This window comes from Eurypyga helias, unplaced genomic scaffold (assembly GCF_000690775.1).
Source record: "Eurypyga helias isolate BGI_N326 unplaced genomic scaffold, ASM69077v1 scaffold6614, whole genome shotgun sequence".
Classification (NCBI taxonomy): domain Eukaryota; kingdom Metazoa; phylum Chordata; class Aves; order Eurypygiformes; family Eurypygidae; genus Eurypyga; species Eurypyga helias.
Genome location: NW_010248108.1, coordinates 1 through 23,502, shown reverse-complemented (window position 1 = coordinate 23,502; position 23,502 = coordinate 1). Strand labels below are relative to the sequence as shown.

The 23,502-nt window shown below is 44.8% G+C and overlaps 1 protein-coding gene across 1 annotated transcript in view; it reads right to left on the bottom strand.

Annotated features, from left to right (window-relative positions):
* Positions 1-23,137, bottom strand: part of LOC104509110 (tetraspanin-4-like) — a gene marked incomplete at its 3' end in the record, with an annotated part of 133,614 nt that extends 110,477 nt beyond the window's left edge. The window contains exon 1 of the mRNA XM_010150944.1: positions 22,805-23,137. Within this exon, the coding sequence (XP_010149246.1) occupies positions 22,805-23,137 (333 nt within the window). The remainder of the gene's footprint in view (positions 1-22,804) is intronic.
* Between the last annotated feature and the right edge of the window lie 365 nt (positions 23,138-23,502).

The window sequence follows — 23,502 nt, the reverse complement described above, 5'->3', positions numbered from 1 at the left end:
TAGGTCAGTGGTACCGCAGAGTGCACTAGAGCTCAGAAAACGACTCTTGCAGGGGAAAAGCAGAGCAGTATTGATTCCCCAGCACTGCTGCAGACACTTAAGGTCTGTAATGAAGTTTAATGAATGTAATGAAGCAGAGAACAGTGCCTTTACTCTAGAGAGCCGAGCAGCCCCACATCTTCCAGGTCCATGCAAAACTTACTTTCTCCCCTCCATGAACAGTTTCCAACTGGCAGAAAACACCAGGGTACCTACAGGTGTTCACTGGTTAATTAAGCAATTGGAAGACATCATACTCCTATATAAACACCCTGAAGAGTCATTTGGGATTTTGTGACCTTTACAGAAGATTTCCTCTCCTGGAAGTTAGATCAACCCCCCAGGAAGAGCAGTTGTAGAGAAGGGTGTCCCAGAAAACTCTTAGGGGCTACAGCTGTAATTGCCTTCTTGTAGCCTGCAATACCTTTGATCCTAAGAGCATCCAGATCAGTATCAATATTTAATAACATGACTTCAACAAAATGAAATGAAGGAAGGGAAATAGAAACACCACCACAAATGGTTAAATAAATTACGTTTGGGATATCAGGGTAAACAACCTTAGTAAGATGCTCCACATCCCCGTAGGCTGCCTCTCCTCTGCTTTCTTATACACTACCCTATCAAGGAGAATAAATTGGTTCTGATTACTTGCTAAAAATAGAAAACATCAATACAAGTCACTTCCAACTTCTTTAACCACTCCATACTGCAGAAAAAGTGCTGTTACAGGAGGAAGGTTTGAGCACGCAGGTCCGCTTCCATCTCTTGGTCACCTGCACTCCCACAGATAACACCGAAAGCACACATTGTCTCCTCCTGCAAGGTCCCATTTCAGCCAGTTCCCCCACGCTGTGCACACGAGCCTCCCCGGCTAACTCGGGGCAGAGCATCACTGCTTTCAAGACCACCACAGCTGTGCGTATTGCTAGGGATTTGGCTCCTCACACGCTTTGTCCAGATCCGAGGGGTTTTTTGCCGACTTCTACAGTAACAGGGATTTCTTTTCTTGCTGATTCCTCGTCATAAAAAAGGAACAGATTTCTTTGAACTCAAAAGTAGTACTTAACTCTCTAATCACTACAGGATAATAGGCATCCTGCAAGAGTAAAAAGGGGTCGCTTCTCTGAAAATGATCATGCACCTAAAGATACATGCAGACATCAAGATAACAACTTGATAACTTGGTTCCTGAATGCCTTTGAAAAACTGGCTTTCTCTTTTTGGGCGCAAGACAGAAAACTGGTTTCAATCTCTTTTTTTTTTTTTTTCCCCCCAATCTCTTTTGCAGCAGCAATCTGACACCCTGGTGCCCAGCAGTGACATTAATCACTGAGACACTCTTCTGTTCCCACAGCTTCTCTTAATCTGGGAATCTGTTATGTAAGAAGAGCGGAGCTCAGAGAGCAGCTGCCAACACGCAGTTCATACAGCTGCAGGAATGTCAGACTGAAATGCTGCTACAACACTTTCCCCTGGCTGCGCTCCCTCCGCCTGACCCCCCCCCCTCCCCGCCCCAAAAAAGGATGATAAACACCAGGCTGCAGGCGAAAAGTATATTCGCCTGGCACTAGCAGTGCAGTTTGTGAACACAATTACACAACGGGGATGCTTTTCCTGAAGCTCTGTAAGGGATGGGATCATGGAGTATGTCACCCAGTTTCCCAGCCACGTCTACTTATCATTGAGAGTTTCTTGAACCTTCCTGTCCAAGGCAGGCTTTTCCCTAAGTGTGTATTACGGAAGTGGCTTAGGGCTTTAATGGAACAAGACCAAGCAGCTTGAGTGAGGAGCCTCTGGAAGAACTGCAATCCCACACACAGCAAATGCTTTACTTTCACAGGAATGTGTCGTCAGTCTTGAACTCAGGGACAAGGGAGAGGAAGCCTCTACTGCTGTGTTCTGTTTCTCAGACCAGATGCTGATGCCTTTTCACATAGATGAGGAATTCACACTAGCAACAACATGACAAAAATCATAGAATCAATACAAAAATCAATGGGGCCACCAACTGCACACAGCAGCATTCAACGCAGATAAGAAAAATAATATTTATCCACAGAAATACGGTCACGGAAAGCCTGACCCTGCTCGGTTCAGAGTGCCTAACCCAGTACCTCTGAACTAAGGTCTCAATACACCATAAAATTACCTTGGTTTAAACGGTTCCTACTTGCCAGTCCATCTGCTGTGACACTGCCTGTGTGCTTTCGGCAACGGTAACTTCAAGAAATATGAATTTTTCATTATGAGCAAAGCTAAGTAAAGTTACCTCAAGTACATGATGGATTATAAGTGTATACATAGACTGCCATCAGCACTGAGCTGACGTGGTAATTCAATCATGCAGCAAAGACCTAAATTTTAACCAGAGACACACGAAAACTGCCATGATACAGAGGTTGATGCACAGCATCAAACTAACGTTAATGTTGTTAATCCAAGATGTCACTTATGTACAAGACAAAATCCAGGTTTGGGAGGGGTTTGTCTTTTAACAGGACCACCGTACAGTGACATGAAAATAGGGGCATTTCCACATAAAATAGTTATGATTAGCAACACCAGTGGTGGACTCTGCAATTTAAAGGATGCTTTTCAGCGAACAGAACAATATAGATTGTCAGCAGGACCAACTCCCTGCTCAAAGAAGGACCAGCTTAGATGAAAAATGGAAAATTGGATACAAAAGGAAGACTAGCAGAAGGAAAGGAATAAGAAATTAATGAAGGAGAAGCAGCAGGATGGAGGGAGGGGCACAAATAGTACAGAATAGTGCTGGGCCATTCTGAATTCTCATCATGATACTATACAGACTTCATAGACCACAACTGCTGCTAAAGATACAGAGCGTAGGCAGGGAACTAGATGGAGACAGTGAAAGAGTCAGATTAATGACTGGGGGGGAGGGAGGAAGAATTCAAAGCAGCAGAGAAAAAGAACTTTGGACTGCTCTTTTTTTTATCCCATAGGTAAACGCCGAATGCAGGAGCAGCTCTGACAATAATTCCTACCTGACATCTAGTGCCTACTCCTGTCTAGACCTACAGCCTGTGTCAGATAAAGTCTCTTCTAAATGGGTGATAAGAGGAAGGAATCACAGGAAGTCAACACCAAGGAACCTTATATCATACGTTTTCCACTGTCTTCTCTCACTTGTTCGCTCCTGCTTGCTCTGAAAGGGAATGCACCTACATCTCTGGAATGAGTATCCATCTGGCACCTCCTCCAACAAGCAAAGGGAAGGTATTGAAGCATCTAATACCCTAACAGCTCTGTTACACTTTCTCTGTAGGAGAAATAGAAAGCAAATATTTCATTAACAGAAGCTTCCTAACCATTTGCCGAAGCAGGGCACGATGTAAGCTCACCTACAGTTGAAAAGGAGTCCTGCCTGCACATATTCCATGGGACAAACCAACACAGCAACGCAAAAGGAATGAAAAACCCTGTATGTCATCGAAAGATGTAAGGATACTGAAGCGGTCAAGCCGTATGGCATACTGGAAGTCATCAAGGATCAAGATCATACTTTTACTAAAACACTGTCACTTAAGAACCTTTGAAACACCCCAAACTGGTCTCATATTTTGGCCAGATCCTTCCCTTCTAAGGACATACTTGTCCCCCCACGGCCGAACGGGACACTTCATAGTGTCTGTCTCACAAGGATGCCCCTGCTCATGGTATTCGATGTTTCCTGACATCCTCCCCAGCTACTCTAAACTAGATTGAGCTCGCTGGCTGGAGCAGCAGCAGAGACAGTGCTGCTGTTGAGGGAGTTGGTGGACACTTCTGCTAACACTGTTTCCACGTAAATCTAGGAGCAAGGTTGAGAAAAGTGAGCGCACCTCTTCTCCGAATTCCGGTTAGCAAGATACACAGCACCAGGCACTGTGGATTACTCAGTACTGCTCACTCCAAACAGAGGGTTTGCCATCTGTTCTGCCCTCTAATTACAAAATATAAACCAAATATAACTCACTACTGAATCATAAAAAGTAAGCTATATCAGATATAAATTCATGGGGAAGGCTTTTTATTTAACGCAGAAAGCATCTGTAAGGTTTTTCCTATGGATTCTTTCAGGCAGTACTCTATGGAAAATGAAAGGGGAGTCCTTCTCCAGGAAGTTGCCAAACATGTTTCTGGCAAACCTGGTTGAGTCCCCGGGATGGGGCGCGGGGGTGCTTCAGTTAAGGAACAGTATGTTGCAGGGAAACTTCCACACCAATTTATATATGAAGAAACAGAGGTATTGCTATAACAAAATGGGTAACGCAGCCATGATAGTCTAAGGACGTGACTGGGGCAAGAATGTAAGCAAAACTCTCAGTCTTTATTACACTGATTGATTTGACTAAAACAACTCCAAAACCAACCAACCAAAAAATTAAAAAAAAAAAAAAAAATCACATATTAGTTTTTGGCTATGCAATTTCTTCATTAGGGAATTATATGAAGAGAAGGCTTGTTCATTTTTTCTCTAACTATGCCCGCTCACAAGTATTTCAGTTTGCTGAGTGACACGGAGTCTCATTGTTACGGGAACACAGAAAAACAAGAAAAAGCTGAAGCTGGAATCACTTCCGTGGAAGAACAGCAAGAAAGATGGAGTGTGGGGCTTCCCGTTCATTCAGCCCTTTGTGGCTACGGGCAGCTCTGCCACCTGGGGTTGTCTGTTCTGCACAATTTTGGAGCAACGTTCCTGTGTACTCTGACACGCAGGCTCCTTACGGACTGGGGTGTGATGAGGACTGACTGGCAGCTGCCGTAGGAAAGAAGAGGCCCTTGCATCCCCCTCATGCACCCAGGCAGCAGCCAGCGCCACAGGAGCACCATGACAACACAGGCTGCTGCCGCGGGCCTGGCAGTCCTTGTGCGACCTGGAATTTCACAGACGTGCAGCGTTTTGCTTGATGGGGAGCTCACTGCATAACCAGATGAATATGCCTAATTGCTATTTCCCGAGTAGATGTGTAGCAGTGAGATTTAATGAAGGTGGAGAAGTGGGAAAGGAGGAAGCAAATGTAAGGAACCGTCTTTGGATTTTGCAGAGTCAAATATAATCATTGCTTAAACGCATTTTAATACCCAGCATCTTTCACAGTAACTGAGCACATTCGGGGAAGCCACATCTGATGTAGCAGGGCAAGGCTGACAATGACAGCCTGCAGGGACAAATGGCTGCATGGACCGGCTCTCCTGCACATAAGGAACAACCACAGCCCCCCCCACCCCCAAAACCAGGAGCTCTGACCAAGCTAACAGGCATGCGCTAATCAGACCCACTGTGGACAATCTTCCCTGACCTGACACTTCTGTGCATCCTGGATTTGGACTCCAGACACAGCAGGCTTATGTCAAATCAGGTCTGATTAGTTTGAGGGTGAGGAATGTAGCAATTGATGAGTGCTGGGAAGCTGTCTAGCAGGAAGGGACTGGGGAGGGGGGGGCCTGCAGCAGGAACAGTGTGGCCAGCAGGACCAGGGCAGGGATCGTCCCCCTATACTGGGCACTGCTGAGGCTGCACCTCCAATCCTGGAGTCAGTTTTGGGCCCCTCACTGCAAGAAAGACACTGAGGGGCTGGAGCGTGTGCGGAGAAGGGAACGGAGCTGGGGAAGGGTCTGGAGCACAATTCCCGTGAGGAGCGGCTGAGGGAGCTGGGGGTGTTCGGCCTGGAGAAGAGGAGGCTCAGGGAGACCTTATCGCTCCCTACACCTCCCTGAAAGGAGGGTGCAGAGAGGGTTGGGTTGGTTTCTACTCCCAAGTGACAAGGGATGGGACATGAGGAAACGGCCTCAAGTTGCACCGGGGGAGGTTTAGGTTGAATATTAGGAAAAAAATTCTTCAATGACAGGGATATCGGGCATTGGAACCGGCTGTACAGTGAGGTGTTTGAGTCACTACCCCTGGAGGCATTTAAAGTTGTGCAGACGTGGTGCTTAGGGACATGGTTTAGTGTTGGGCTGGGCAGTGTCCATAGAACCACAAGGGCCTGTGTCCCAGCATGAGAAGTTCAAGTGATAAAAGAGATGCGTCTGACTACCTGCCAGTAGAGGGGGGCTTTGGCCAAGGAGGCACTTCTTGAGCATTGCAGAGTGACAAAATCAATGGGATGCCATTCAGGAAGGACAAAATAGGTCATAACCACTGGGAGGGTTACTCCACTGAGAGATACCTGTAACCTACCGAGATAATAATATTGACTGAACAGAAGGAACTGTATCTTCAAAATTATAGAACTACAACATCTCCAAGCAATGGGTACGAGTCTTCTAGAAAAATTACTATCTTAGAGAATCACAGAATGGTTTGGGTTGGAAGTGACCTTAAAGATCATCTAGTTCCAACCCCCCTGCCACTGGCAGGTACATTTTCCACTAGACCAGGTTGCTCCAAGCCTCATCCAGCCTGGCCTTGAACACTTCCAGGGATGGGGCATCCACAACATCTCTGGGCAACCTGTTCCAGTGCCTCACCACCCTCTCCGTGAAGAACTTCTTCCGGAGATCTAATCTAACCCTCCCCGCTTTCAATTTAAACCTGTTCCCCCTTGTCCTGTCACTACAGGCCCTTGTAAAAAGTCCCCTCCAGCTTCCTTGTAGCCCCTTCAGGTACGGGAAGGTGCTGTTAAGATTTCCCCAGAGCCTTCTCTTCTCCAGGCTGAACACGCCCAACTCTCTCAGCTTTTCATCATAGCAGAGGTGCTCCAGCCCGCTGATCATCTTCATGGCCTCCTCTGGACTCGCTCCAACCGGTCTTTATCCTTTCGATGTTGAGGGTTCGACAGCTGGACACAGCACTCCAGAGCTGTACACACAAACTGCAACCAAAATCCTGACCTTCCTGGAGTCTGTGGAGCTTCTCACACTGGTTTCTACAGAACTGAAATACCATTCTGGGATTCATATGCATAGACTTAACATCCCCAGATAAGACAACCACAACTGATCTAGAATAACTGCCAATTTTAGGTTTTCTGCACCTACTCCTGACGTGTCTGGCACAGGCTTCGGATTAGACAATGCTTGTCTGATCAAGTGCAGTAATGCTTGTGTGATGAAAAATGATTGCCAAATAAATAAAAGGAAAAAGGCTGAAGGTATAGCTGATGTGGAGTCAGAAAAATCGTAAGAACAATAATAAAAATCAGTTGCAGTAAAACCATCCAAAGGAGATGTTTAAATCTATTCCTGCAGATAAAGACAAGGGAGACATCCAGATGGGTGACTGTTTCTGCAAAGGAGGAGGCAGTAGCAAACCCTCTTTAGGATCTTTTCCCTGAATAAGATAAGGAGAAGCTGAAGTCCATAGGGAAAATGCTGGGTAAAAGACACAGAAGCAAGGCAATTCAGAGCAGTGACAAGGCACCCGAGCAGACTGCGGCAGCAGCACTTGTTCTGCTCAGCGATCTGCTGAGAGGAAATCACTGTGCAGGCAAGAGCCGTGCTAAGTACTCTTGATGAAAGGTTTGGAAATGATAAATAAGAACAGCAATTTGTACGACATAAAAACGAAAGTTACACTTTCTGACTGTGAATGATACATGCAAATTCCCACACAGGTCCTCAGCGCTCTCGTCCTCCACACACATGCATGGGATCTTCCTGCTGCCCCCAGTTTCTTAGACAACACAATTTTACAGTTTCTCACCTAAAGACACGCAGTTAAGATATCGGACACAAGCTAAATGCCTCTCCAGCGAGGGAGGTGAGCTTGGGTCCTGTAGCACAAGCAAATGCGGTGCTGGTGGCCGTGTGGAGGCCTAGACTGAGCTCATCGCATTGATTTTAAAGCATCTGTATAGAAACAAGGATTTTCTTTGATGATACTGCTCAAGTGGTTTTTTTGAGAATGAAAGTATAATTCCATGTCTTGGGTATTGTTTTTAATTGAATACTAGAGGGAAATTGTTTATTTCGAATCTTTTGAGGTTTCCACGGTAATGTCAGAGATAATCTATTTTATCAAAAAGAGTTTTCAATATAGTTCCACAGTAAATAAATAGCCTGGATTGTGAATTCCTTCCCTAACAGGTAACTTGCCAAAAAACATCTACTGAGACTTTCTATTCCATGATCTATAGATTTTGGTAAAGTAATTATAGTGTATTGTATCCCTCTTATATAAACTGTCTCTCTTGCAGCTCCCAGCTCTTATCTTGTACTATTTATTTCAAGGGAATTGATGATTTTCTGTTTAAACCCCTAAATAGTCATGTAACGACGTATATTTTTCCCCCAGAACAAAACACGCCTGTCCAATATATACACCCACTGTTCTGGTGTAATCATTTTCACTTCCAAACCTGATAGATCTTTAAGTCCCACAGCCGACACTTCTTATTTCAAATTCTAAGTGAAATAGGGTTTTGTTAGCCAAAATTGAACACCCACTCACTCAGTCATCTCCATCTCTCATACACAAGTACACACACATGCACGGAGCAATGAAGCCATTCAGATAAACAACTGATCCTACATCCTGCACAAAACAAGAGGATGCCTAGGGTGCATGTGCAGCTATTACTTCCTACAGCTCTTCACTTTAAGCTTCTGCTTCCCCAGCTCACAACAAAGTCAGCAGCAGCACTGATTGTCACAACAAAGTTTCTGTAAATCTTTTGGAAGGCGCTGGAGATGTCAGAACATGCATCTAAGACTTTGATAACCTTGACAAAGCTTCTTACTGTGTCTTTTATGAAGCCCACCTTTACCTTATGAATCCTACTTCCTTCTTTATGGCAAATAGCCTCAACACACTATACCAGCATATAGAATCACAGAATGGTTTGGGTTGGAAGGGACCGTAAACATCATCTAGTTCCAACCCCCTGCCATGGGCAGGGACACCTTCCACTAGACCAGGTTGCTCAAAGCCTCATCCAGCCTGGCCTTGGACACTCCCAGGGATGGGGCATCCACAGCTTCTCTGGGCAACCTGTTCCTGTGCCTCCCCACCCTCTCCGGGAAGAATTTCTTTCTGATATCTAATCTAACCCTCCCCGCTTTCAATTTAAACCCATTATCCCTTGTCCTGTCACTACAGGCCCTTGACAGGACACAACATTACATTCCCACATGTATATGCACAACATTACATTCCCACTAAAATTTCTCAGGGCAAATGCCAATGGTACCATTAGTGCCCAGATGAGTGAGGTTGTACTTGGTCCTCAGGGAGGCTCTGTTTCCTTCTCGCCAACGCCTGTGCGGAGGTACGAGTAGCAACTGGCACAAGGATGTGGCACCAGCCTGAAAGCCACAACAAATACACCACCTACAACAGCAATGTCATGGGTTTCCACCTGGTCCCACTGCTTCCTTGGAGGCTGGGGCTGAGCTGAGGGTATACAGGATTCCCAGAGCCACTTTAGCAGTGCTGGCATCCCTGCCGCCCCATGGCAACCCCTGCTGTAGAAACTATAAGGCACCTGAGCCTGTGGCTCAGGAGCTACAGGCTGGACACCCCAGTGCAGCACACAGTGACAGGCTTTTAAGCACCATCTGAGCCCTCTGGCACCGTCTGCCCTGTCTTCAGCAGCAGAAGCCACATAAACTTTGTGGCAGAGACCATGGGTAGCTGAGGCTTAAAGATTTGCATCTAATTAACGCACCACAGCTATTGGGAAGCCAACTGCGTCCCTGCAGCTTCCCTGCTTTACGAGTGCTGTTCAGAAAGAATGGACAAAACATTTGGCAGTGAGGGTGAAGGCCTAATTTGGGAAGAGAACAAAGCAGGGTGTAGCTGCAGAGGCAAAATCAAAATCAAAACTACTGTGTGCAGCACTTGGATCTGTGACCAACCTGCCAAGTAGTCAGAAAAAGGGTTAAACTGGATTGATGTTTGGGGAAAATGGACCCGTTTGGTAACTCGGTGGAACATTTGACACCTCTATTGAGCAACTGAAACAGTACATAATAGCTAATGAAATCTGTGATGAGAAAAAGATGGTTGTTTTACTGAGCATAATGGGAACTGAAGCCTGTAACTTGCTGTGCCACCTAACAGCTCCTATTATACCAGCAGACAGCAAAGCATGTGCCAAGACTCTGCAAATCCTGCAGTCCCCAGCCCACAGCCACCTTGTGGCCACAGCACATTTTCACGCTTACAGACCTGATAAAAGAGGAGGAAAAACCCCCAAACCTCAACACGTGGCCGGAATAAAAAAAAAAATTAATAGCACGTTGCCAGTAAGGGCAAAACCAGCCGATGCACAGAGGAGGAACTCGCGAGCAGTAAGCAACGGGAGGCAATCCAAACCCAGGTACTGATGGGAGCAAATGTGACTGAAGCATCAAGGTCTGGCTCTGATGTCAGCAGCAGGATGGAGCATTTGTGCAGCGCTCGGGCACATGAGGGAGGGCAACTGCATACGCTGCACCCAACGGCGTGCAGTACGACATCCCATATTGCTTTCAATTTGCCTTTTCTTTCTCCTCCTTAGTAACTTTCCATCTTGCGGATATGCCAGGGAGGCGGAATATCATCACTGCAATATGCCCAACCTTATGCCAGGTAGAAAATAATGCAAGGGTGGTGCTTTTGGTGTCACAAACAATTTCATAAGCCAAATGAACCCCAGGTCAAAGGCAAATCTCGTAGTGACTGTGAAAATTGGTGGTTTACAGAAATTGTAAAAAACCTCATGAAATGAAAAGGAAAACCATGTTCTTTTAGAAAAAAATGGAGTGACAAGAAAAAGTACAACCAGTTTGAAGAAGAACATGCCAGAGAACTTCAGACTTCTGAGTTGGCCAGTTCTGCTTGGAGTCCATGGAAAACAGGGTAAAAGTGCCCAGAACAGGGGACAACAAAGTACAATAGGTAGGTAGACAGAGAGATAGACAGATGGACATACTTCTCTAGACAGTAGGGGTGAGATTTAAAATGAGGGGCTTTCCGCGGTTTTCATCATTTCACATCAGAATTACAAAGTTACTAAGATGGATGGGGAGTGTTCCATTTTGCAACCCCACACACACATGCACAGGGAAACCCACACCGCTATTACAGGGAAGGTGACATGTAACTGTAAGAAGCTTGTGCTAAAAAATACTAAGCTGGGAATTTAATGGGTTGGGTATTGTTTTGGAGAGAGAAATTTCAGCTGCAGTGACAAAGCATGAAGTATTTTCAAGCTCCAGCCTCAAAATAATAACTCAATGCAACTTTTGGGTGGAGCAAGTGGAATGTTAGAGGAAGGTACCAGCAGCTAAGAAAGCAAAGGAAAATGAAACTTGCACTTGAAGAAGGACCAATTCCTAGACTTTGAGAAGCCTACGGAGTATTTGCTGATAAATGAAGGCAGAGAGAAATTCAGTACTTAGAAAATGCCAGAATTTCATCTAAGGTTTTATTCGGGTAATGAAACATCCCTTTAATGTCAGCAGTGGACAAAAATGGGACTTTCCAGTCTGTGGTTTTTTGGGATTATAATTTAGCCAGTAGCATAAGTGGAGACGTACTCTCTCCTTGGGAACTGGACAGTTTTCTCAGTGATTGTTAGTCAATTTTCCCCCAGGAATTATATACTTAAAACCTATTTTCAAATGGAAAATGGAGAGTGAGAAGGGATACATGTTGTAACTAACACACAAGAGCATATTCAAGAAGACAGACTGATAAGAGCATGGTAAAAATGTTTCAGGTCCCAAGTGAATTTACCCAAGGAATACAAATGGAAGTTGTCACAAATTACACAAAGGATTTCATAGATCCTAACTCACTACGCTGCTTCTTTACCTCTGACTCAAACCTCAGACCTCCCTGTGGCACTGGAGCAGTAATTTTACCTGCCATATGATCCCCTAAAGGCCCGTGAATGTCATCACGCCTTTGCAGAACGCAGCAATGCTGACATGGAACAGGGATGCTAGAGTTTAGCCTGGAGTCTTAAAGACACATCCCACTTTGGTCACCAGAAACACTGTGATCACTGCACCCCTAGTTTCAGGGTTCCGCAGTGAGGAGCACCAGGAAGGCAACAGCCTGGCTGCAAAGGGTAGCACCATGCTGTGACACCGAGCTCTAACACACCAACCAACATGCAAACAGATCCCTTACCACATGTCCCACTAGGAGAGGAGGGCAGGGGTACCAGAGCAGTGCAGGATACAATCAGCATGTTCTCCACACTACAAACTGTGAGTCCCACCACTGACAAAAGGCAGGGAACAACGAAAACCTCAGAATGAGCTTTTAGTGGTTGTAATACATACACACTCAAATTGTTCCTGGTTTTCTTTGCACCAAAGAGCTCTCAAACCTTTTTCGCACTGGACTGTTATTGCTACACAGTCTGGGGCTTCTGAACATCAGAAGAGTTCACTACAGAAGTAAAAAAGTCTCGTGCTTGGGGTCATGGAGTGACCCATGAATATACAACAAAACAGTATCTGGGTTTTTATTCCCAAAGATGCTTCAGCATATCCCTTGGAAGTGGCAGCACCTGTATATAGGATGCACCAGACCATTTCTGTGTGTTTAATTTTAGTTTGCAAAGTCACTGCAAAACAACCAGGTATCCTGCCTGTATATAACAAGTACAGAGCAGATGGTGGATATGTTAAAAACTCTGGCCTTCAAGGATGGGAGCTCCTAACAGATTGCAAGTGGCAGTGGAACTCGATTCACGTCCAGAGTTCCACTTGTTTTGTTGAATGAAACGGTATCAAATGTGTCACCTCAGCTCCTTCCCATGCTGCCTCAAATGGATTAGTGAAAAGATTTATTCAGACATAAAGTAAATAATTTGTGCTACAACCCTGGATAAATGTCACTTACAAAACAAGAGTACGTATTTTCAATTGGCCAGTATGACGGCAGTGCCTTTACTGCAGTCTACAGACTGACAGGAGCAAGGCAGTGGATAGGATGTAACTTAAGGTCAGTTTGTAGAGGGACTTTAGAAAAGAAGTAATGTAATAAAAAGGCCATGAATAACCACAACTAAAAGTGTAGTTTCCACCAGTGGGGGATGTTAAACACTCTTTGCTGAAAGACAACCAAGATGTTTTTTTGAATGCTTAAGTGGTTCAGGCAGGACAAACTAAAGCTCTGTTTTATAAAAGAGACCCAGTATATACCTTCATAACAGCCAGTGGTGAATACTGAGGGAATAAAGAATGTCAGCAGTGTTACAGGTATGCTCTACAGTAAGATGACCTAGAGAAGAATGTAGATGCTCAATAGGACCAAGCACACTTATATATGGCGTTTCCCAAGGAGACTTGTACACCTTCTGCTACTACAGGTGACGCCCAGGTTGTCACAGGAGCTGTGCCAAGACCCAGAATTGCAGGTACCACTACTGGGAGACCACAAGCGTGGGAGGAGAAAAACCCCTTACGAGGTTTGAAGCTCACGAGATTGTCTTCTATGGAGAAACCCATCCAACGAGCTGTTCCAAGCAGAGCAGCACAGAGGTACCTGGTCTGGGTGTTTGTAGAGTGAGAATCTAGCTCCTTCTCTGTGCTCTCCCTTCTAAACACTGTGTAGACAGCAAGGACAAAACAACAGTTAAAAGAGGAAGAAGGAGGTATAGAACAAGCTGGAGCCACTAGTTTTGCCACAGAAGCTGCTGGCTGCTATTTTTCCATAGAGATTAAGCTCTCACTCCACCTTTCTGCTCCTGGGGGAGAGCTTTCTGCTCACAGCTCAGCTGGTAGTGCCTCCTCATGCTGTTGTGTAGTTCAAGCCTACAGCCACTGAGCAACAACAAAACCTCATTTCCTACAGCCAACATTTGCCTTCTCTTTACCCAGCTCCATTCTACCTCTTCAGGAGCAGTGCTGTCTGACGGCAGCACAGAGAGAGCAGTGCTGCTCCTAAACCCTGCGGTCTGAAAAAAAAGGTATGTCAGCAAGTTATGTCAGCAAGTTATACCAGCAAAGCCCCCACTGGGGGAACAACTAATACTAGCAAAAGCACTTTTGCCATTACACCCTACATGAGTCCTCTGAACAAAACGAGCTTTCTTGGCACGAGCACAATTTTGCTGGTGTAACTGCAGTTTACACAAAGACTTTGTAATCCCACCGTAGGCCTGCCACATAGTCATTTGTAAAGTCAATGAGATTTTTGCTCCTAAGTGCTAAGCCTGTTTTAAATAAGAGACTTAAGTTGTTTAATTCCAAGTGTTGCACCCTGTGCTGGCTGTTTGATCATTAAAGCTTGTCGTTGCGACAAAGAAAAGCCACATGAGGAAGAAGAAACTGAACTTCACATGGAAAAATAAAGTGCAAAGGGACATCTGCATGAAGGGCAGGTGGTTGGTTGGGTTTCCCTTCCTCACAGCAGGGTTTTCCGTGTTCTCCAAGACTCCGGCAATCCTGTGGGGTACAGGGGGAAGAGGGCTGTCTATTTGAATGGAGTGGGAGCAGACACTTGGTAGTTTTACCAACTAAGCATCTACTAATGACTACAAGTGGAAGCCAAGAAAGCTCACTTCCTACTCTAAGTTATATCCAGAGACCTCTGCATTATCAAAGTCCCCATCAATAGAGCCAGGAATGATATACAGAAAAAGAAGTTTCTCCCTGAACACCTCATGTAAAGAAATGTGTAAGCACGGGATGCTGGAGGAGGAAAAGCATTAATAAGAGTCAGCACAGATTAATTGCCCTGCACAATGAACAGGTGTAATGAACAAAATCGGCACTAGAAAATCACTACCACGTTGTGGTCAGCCAATGCAGCGTTTACAGGCATCACAGCGGATGATTTCTCAAAGAGGAGTTTACAGAATACAGCTGGAGGGGAAAAGGAAGCTTTAGTAACCAGGATTTTCCTGGAAAGGATGGATTGGGTTGAAAATATGAACGTGCATGTGAGAAGAGCAGATAATCAAGTGTGACGTAACATACAGACCAGAAACAAGGGTAGACAAAGTAATGATACAATAAGCCAGTATGGATCAAGCTGATCTGGATTTATTCATCCTGAAGGCATACAACTCAGAGGGACTCCAAGAATAAGATGACATGGAGCAAATGCTGCTGCTGCACTATTTTGAAAGTAGTTGAGAACAAACAAAGGTATCGCGGCCAAGGAAAGAATAAAAACGGCTTTATGAGAGATCTGGAAAAGCAAGCAGAAAAAACATACACAAAAAAAACTCAAAAAAAAATCCAAACACCAGAAAGTTTTGAAAGTCTGTGTATAAAAACTTACATGACCGAGTCATTCTGGTCCTTTGCCCTTGTGCATCAACCTTCTGTCTCATCCAAACTACTGTTTCAAATGTGTGGCAGCTTTAGAACAAGCTTCAGTTGAAGCATGTTACATTATAAGGCTATGCATGCATTCACACTCGAAGCAGGTTGGGAGGGTTTTTTGGAGGGTGTTAGTTTTTCTGCTGAAGACAGATTTAAGATGCATTACAGTATGACAGTCTAATTACAGACTGCAATTTCAATTTCAGTTACTTCTGTTGCATCTTGTGATGGTTTAACATTTCCCAGAGAAACAATTACAGGACAGTACTAAGAAATACAATTTACTGTTTCGAATCTCCATGAGTATGCAGAAGTCATTCCATTCAACTCCAGATTTCATTTTTGACCTAGCAGTGCTTGCTTTACACTATAAATAGCAGAGAGAAGCGTCTTTATCTATATTTTATATAGATACTGTATATTATTCATATAGTAACTTGTACAGATTTGCTACCTTAGCCAAAAGTTATGTTCTAAATACATAAATCACACAGCAGTATTAATAGCTATCACATTTGAAACAGCAGTGTCTGGAGACAAATTGAGCCTGGGGTTTTATTCTTCTAGATACTCTGTGGGTACAGAGTTGCAAACTAATCCCCTGGCCAAAAGGTTCGTATTCTAAAATAAAGGCCTAAAGGGGGTGAAAAGGATCTAATAGACAGACAGAGTGAGCTGTGAGGTGACAGAATATGTTGTGGCAGTTGCTCTGACTTTGATCATAGCCCACATGATGAGAAATCATGTGTAAGAAAGAAACACTGGCTAGCCTTCAAAAATCTTCAAGCCATGGTATAGAGGAGAAAGAATAACGATGGAAATGATCTCACATGCCTTTTGTCTTCCTCTGTATAGTTCCAAGTATTGACTGCAATAGATTTAGCACCTGTCATTGTCCAGAAGAGGGAATAATGCTTGCAGTCACTTCAGTCATTGCTTTAAAAAGGCCAGTTTCTCCACAACCACAACATGCCATAATCTGTGGGTTCATCCACTGACAGGTTTCCTCAGTTTCTTGTACTACCTATAGGTCTGAATTAGTTACAGCGGAAATACTTGACATCAAAACTTGTAAGGCAGGGTACTTAGTCCTTCCCAGTACTCACAGCCCAAAAGCATATCACGATGTTGGCAAACCCAGCTAAAGCAATGAAGCTATTCTTTGTCAGAACAAAACTCTGTCGGAACACAACAGAATCAGCTACTGGCCCAGAGCAAGTAATTTGAACAGGGCATCTATTATACAGTCAACTTTAAGGCAATTTTTTCTCTCCTCTATTAAGAGCCTTCCAAGACTGGTTTCCTAAGGAAAAGCTGATTATGAAATTGAACTGTGTTGGCTGAGTATCCCATGAATAACTCGTGAGTCCATTTGTCACTGTCAGCCTGATTTGACAGAGATGCACCCTTTCAAAGTCATTACTTCCTAAAGGGTTTTAGAAGAAACACATTTAGGTAGAAAACATAGCCCTTAGCAATGCCTTGAACTGGGATGTAAGACTCCAGCATGATCCACAACTCCTGTTAGGTATCAGAATCCATGCAGGAAAGAGACTGTATGAATGGCACCACTAAGGGAAAAGTTCTAATTGATGCCCACGTAAATCAGACATCAGGTAATACAATCATCTCTCTCTCTCACTTGATATCAGCCTCAATAGTTCTGCTCCTCACAGAAATGCCATTTTTTGAAGCCTGTAATTCCCATATCAAATGACTCTCCTTTCTTTAAAAGCAATGCTCCTCAAAAATACCTCCTCAGAGAGCCCTCACCAAGTCAGAGGCAGAGATAAGATGTCAATCAGACTGAGCAGTTTCTGGAAGAGCTAAGTAACAAAGGAGAATCAGAGACTGGGAGGCAGAGAAAATTACACTCGGGGGTAAACTTCCCATGTTTTAAGTACACAGGAGCAAAGTCTATATTGCGGTTTAACCAAGTTCTTGTTTGTCATAGACCATTCACCAGTTATACATGTGAAAATACACAGGCTGTGTGATTTCTAATCAAAGTCTCTTCTCAGAGCACCACCCAGCTGGGAGACATGCGACTGCCTCCCCTGCAGAACAACATCCAGAGGCTCCAACTGATCATCTCAGCTCCATGGGATGAGCGGCAGCCCTTGCCCATAGGAGAGGAACGTGCACAAATAATGATGATGAGCTGGTAGGCTTGCTTTTAAAACAGCTTACCGCTCTATCGGCATTTTTTTTCCACCAACTTAAGGCTGCAGCCAAGTATAACTACAAAATGATTGCTGTCCTCAGCCACTACAGTCTGCAGAGTTTCTGGCTGGTTTAGCTATCCATCTCATTCAGCTGACTGATGGAGGATGCAGATGAAGGACAAGGAATCCAGTTCAACAAAACCAGCTGCTTTTCTCACAAAATTCCCCAGCTTTGGGAACAGGCTCAGCTAACAGCTCTCCTCTCAAGCTAGTAACGCCATATGGTTCCCCCAACGAGGTACAAAGAAATGATGAGACACCTCTTTGCCTCCACCCTCCATCCATACTTGGCCAGGATCACTCCAAGACCATCCAATGCCCCATGGTGCATTTTCAGACCAAGCTGTTCCCTTTTCCAGCTGCCCTGCATACTCAGCCCTCCAGATACTATAAATACGTGTATAGTTCTTACAACACGTAACTGTGCCGCTGAAGTTGAAATGCAAGGAAAGAAAACCATGGCAGTAATGAGGGATGACACATTTTTGTAGAATCATGGAATGGTTTGGGTTGGAAAGGACCTTAAAGATCATCCAGTTCCAACCCCCCTGCCATGGGCAGGGACACCTTGCACTAGACCAGGTTGCTCCAAGCCTCATCCAGCCTGGCCTTGGACACTTCCAGGGATGGGGCATCCACAGCTTCTCTGGGCAACCTGTCCCAGTGCCTCACCACCCTCTGCGGGAAGAATTTCTTTCTGATAGCTAATCTAAACCTCCCCACTTTAAATTTAAACCCATTATCCCTTGTCCTTTCATTACTTCCCCTCCTTCCTTCCTTCCAATTACATCCAAGTAATAAAGACAGAGCACTGGCAGTACCACTAGTGCACCAGACCAGCAGTGCTCACGAGCGCAGCGCTTCCCAAACTGTGTTCCACGAAAGATCAGCAGCAGCAAAGCCAGAGCAAGAGACCAGCCGTTGATGTGGACCTTGGAATCTGATTAAATAGGTTCTTGGGTTTTTCCACACAGATCCTAGTGCATTCATTAGCGCTACCTGCTGCCACTCCTTTAGCTCTGTGTTCCCACACATTCCCAATTTGCCCTTTGTGTCTCAGAAGCCAAGACACATGATTCTCAGGGCTGTATCAGCTGGGAATTTTACACAGACCAAATGGCAAAACAAAGCAAAGCGTCTCACCTCGTCTCTTTAGGAGGAAAGTGGAAAGCAGAGCTCCAGCAGCCCATCCCAGCCATTGTGTGTCCAGCAGATGGCAAATCCTAAGTTTTCCAGCTACAAGAGAACACTCCTCTGGGTCTTTGGGAGCCTACCTACTGGAATTAGAGTCTTCTCAAACCATTTTGAAGACTTTGACTTCCTTATACTGCATACAACTTTAACAGGTTTTAACAACAGAAAGGAGACACGTGCGTAGAAATTATTAATGATAAGTTTGATAAATAATGAACTTCTTTGTCTCCTTTCTTTTTGCTGCTGTCTCCTCTCTGTAACTAGTCTTCTAACAACAGCATTTTGCAAGTTCTGTGCTTTACTAAATTTCTCTATTGGTTAAAGCATTACCTGAAGAGTCAGATACAAGTATTCAGTTCCTTGATGGGCAAATTGCTACCCAATCTAGGTAGTTTTCTCTAGCAAAGGGTCTTTACGGAAAGGAAGAGCCACTGAAACACACGTACAGTTCTCTGCATTTCCTTTTTTCAGTCTTGGAGGTTCTGAGTTAGAAGTCAAATAAAGTGGGAATGCTGGCATAAGCCAAAGCGGATTAAAGAGATGACATTTTTCTATAGCACTCTCTCAGCCCTCAGGATATAGCCTACCTTTTTTTAACAAAAAAAAAAAAAAAGAGAAGGCAAGCAGAACCTTGGATTACAAGCACAGAAAGAAAACAGTTCATTTTACTGACTGTCATAAAGAAACCCTGAATGTTTGGAGGACAGAATGTGGAAAACAAATGTTCATCCTTGGGTATTTCACAGTGAAATACAAATATTTCATTATGAAATAAAAATATTCTGCTTTGCGATCAGCTGAGGTGATCTTCAGTCTCGAGGGTTCAGCAATCCAACAAAAGAAAAATCGAAGTGCATAAAAATGAATGAAGCCAGGGAAGTATTATGTATCAGGTGACAAAAGTTATTTGGGGAGCTTACAAAGCAGTGCAGTGATACAAAGGACAGCTCCTCAGCAGCTGGCACTATTCCAGGAAAAGGGCTCTGAATGGCAATTCCCATTAGGGTGGCAGTGCTGCTGTCTAATAATGTTTTGTCCATGTTTCAGTCCCTGAATACCCCAGAGTAGTTGCCAATGCACCAAGAGCAATTTGTGCAGGACTCTTCGTGGAGAAACGAGCTATTCTCGGACCATCGGATTTTCCCTCTGCATTAAGAGCTGCTGGTCTGCTGTACTAATGGACTGATTCAGCACCAACACTGACAAGGCACCTCAGCCTCTGAGAGCTGTGAAGGAGCTTTGCATTCCCTTCAACAGTCAGAAAGGGGAGGAGAAATCTGCTCTGTTTGCCCAGTTATATGACAGCTTTAAAAATTTTTACAGCATGAGCACAGCACCTAATCCAATAAAGCTTGCCAGAGGAACATTTAAAATCCAGGTCTCTCAGATTTTGTTTCTTGTAAATTCACCAGACTTCCAAGAAAAGGGTCTTTCCCTGAGAAATGCCGCACCAATCCCACCAGAGTTGCACAGGGATGAGGACTATTTTTCTGCCCCGCTGTGGGAAAGATAGCTGAAAGTACTGAGAAATAGGCTGTAGGGATGCACAAAACGGACTGGAGCTAATGAATGGGAACAGGAAGAAGAAAATGGAAATACAACTTCCCAAGGAAATCAAAGCATTTGCTCAAAACAGAATAAAAAGCAGGAACAACCTGTAATAGGAATTTAATTCTTTTAATGCAATGACTGCTCTCTACAGATGGAAATAACTGCTGGTTTTGTTCGGAGGTCAAAGCATGAAGAAAAAAATCCCTCTTCCTATTTACTATTGTCTGTCACCAACCAACTACCTAGAAAAGGGGGGAGGGGGGAGAGGGGGGAAGGTGGAGACAGCAAAACTTCCGTGAGCATGTATGCAACGAGAAATCCTGCCTTCTTGCAGAGACGCTTCTCCTTTAATTTCACAAAGTAAAAGCTGACAGATAACTGACAACGAATTTGAAAAACGAAACGGCAGCAACATCAACCTGTAATGATCCCAAGATTTTTGATCACAAGAAATGGAAATTTTTTCAGCTTTTACTAAAGATTAGGCAGCTTAAGCCGCTACTTTTTAAAATCATCTCTTTTCCGTTACTTTCTCCACTGTGAGAAGGTGAAGAGCTGCATCTATTATAACCACACGCTGTGCAAACCTCATTTGGACATGATCATCATCAATCACTCCTGCTGTGCAGGTAGCATGTGAAAGGGAAACAAAACAGAAATCGTGCTGCAGTATTTGACACCACCCGCTCCCCTGCTCGTATGCTTTAGTTTACAGAGAGCCCAGTTGGCATATGGTTATTCTCCTTTTTTGGGACCCCTGTCTTTTCTCTCCCTCCAAGCATTTGAGAATAGCTTTGATGCTTTCAGGGGAAAGACAAAAACCTTTCCTTCTCTCTCAAAGGCTTTTCCTACTGAAAACATGCCAAAGATACATTATTATGTACCATCTTCCCTTTGTAAATACATACACATTGCTTGCAGCAGTGCCTCTTCTTATCGTATGCATAGGCTTCAGAAGAAGAGGAATATTGTGAAAGGAAGGAGAATGCAGTGAGTATCCTTTGTGGCAGTGCCATGCACAGTCCTGAAAAGAGCTATTACTGCCAGGATCCTATTGTATTTCTCTAGCACACACTTCAACTAGCTGTCAGCACTATAATCTCAACCAGTAGAGGCACAAGGCTTACAAGAGCAGGAAAGATAGCGTTTGTCTTTTTCAGAAAGGTCTGGAGTAAGCTGCAATAAATATTACACAATATTTAGGGATGCAGATGCAACCCGAGTCACAGCTGAAAGACAGACTGCAGTCTTACCAACACTCTACCAGCTTATCCAGGGTGTGAAGAGAGCACCCTCCTCGAGTTTCATAGCTCTGGTTAGTACCAAGCCAATTCAGCAGACTTGCACTAGTTTACCACATCCTGACTCCCTGGTATGACTCAGGTGAGCAGAAGTGTCCTGCACTTGGTGTTTTCTGATGCGCCAGCACTGCAGCCTGGTTTTAAACAGCTGCACGGCAGCACACACCAGAGAACAGCTCTTTCTGACTCACTGACTGCACCTCCGACAGTTCAGGAGAGCACAACCGTAATACAAACTAACACAGAGCTGCAAACACGCTCCCCCTTCCAAGCACCGGGACAGAAGTGTTGTCACTTCCCCACAGACTTTATTTCCCTCAGCATGTTAATAAACTGCTCTGGAATAACGAGGCATTTAAAGGCATCTCCCAAGTACCTCGCAGACCTCCCACATATGAATCTGGACGTGAGACTTTGAACTAGAAATCACTTCCTTCCCTCTCCTAGGAATCATGCTACTCCCTCCTATACAGGACAGACAGCATTTGCAGCCTGAACCCCCCCACTGAGCTGCTGTAGCATCCGTCTGCAGCTTATGCTCCATTCCAGAGCAGTGAAATGCCCAACCACCCTGCTGTTGACAGCCACCTCATTTATTAGCACCATGATGTGCATGCCCGTATGACCCATCACGATGTCCTGCCAACACACACCTTGTAGTGAGTTGATAAGCTCTTGCCACAGAGCAGCAGCCCCAGAAGAAGTGAGGAGGGCTCGGATGTCCCTCCACCTTTCAGAACTATGTCTTCAGGTGAGAATGGCAACACCAGGACCCATCACTGCCTGGGACAGAGAATGATCACCCAGAAATTCCTGACACCGGCTTTAAAGTTGTGACGTACCACGTGTGCCATCTGCTATACAGCAATGGATACAAGCATGTGCTCAACTTCAAAATCATAAATGGTGGCCTCAGTGATGACTATGAGTGACTTTTGAGGCAACCACACACAAGAATGCAAGATCAGGGCAACAAAAGGGGCGTACAGCTCCCACTGGAACAAAGTGATGAAGGTATTCATGCAACTGGCCTCCATAAACACACTTTTTTGTATTGTATCAGGGTTTTGAAACACAGCTGAAGGCCAGGCAATGAGAAGGTGAAGGAAACCCTAAGTAGGTTGTCCACACAAGTTAACAAGGCCACAGAAAGGGTAGCCTAGGCAGCACTCTGTTCAACTTCCAAGTCTAAACTTCTAAGTTTAAAAGCAGCAACAAGTCATCTTCCATCTCAACAAGACACAAATGCAGTTTCAAACATGTACTCACCCAGAAGAGAAGGTTGAAGACAAACATTAGGTACTTGATACACTGCAGGCAGTTGTGAGCCATGCTGCACCTCTTCAGTTCTAGGAGAAAAATAAACGAGAGATCCAGGTAAAAGACAACGTACTTGTTTCCCTTGGGGGACGTGTACTTAGCCTTGGTGGCCTTAGGGCCTGGATTGGTGTGGAATCCAAAAAAAGAGTTGCTGGCAGCCCCAAACTGGCCACCATACATGCTGCTGTAGCGACGAAAGGCGCCATTTGGGAAACTGTAATCCTTGCTGTCCAGGGAAGGGCTCCTGTGATAGGTGGACTCATCCGTGCTAGACCTGCGCATGGTGGCTTCGGCTCGTCCCGGCACAACTGCTGCTCTGACAATCGTCGGGTGTCGACGACGGTGCGCGTGAAAGGTTTGCGATTCTCTTTCGTCCTCCTCGCTACGAATCCCCTATTGCTTTGCACCAGCTGTTCTTTTGTCTGCCATCCCGTAAGGAGTTACACGTGCTGTGCGGCAGCAAAGTTGGAGAACTGAAGTCTGCTTAGCCCGGAGTTAGGGAGCAGTGTGCTTCCCCATGAGAACGACTTCCGCACAAGTAAGCATCCCCTCCGGTGTCACAGTCGTCCCTCCCAGCCCACCCCACTACCAGAGAAGAAAAAAAACCAGAGCGATATACTGTACCCAAAGCAACAAATTTTAAAAAA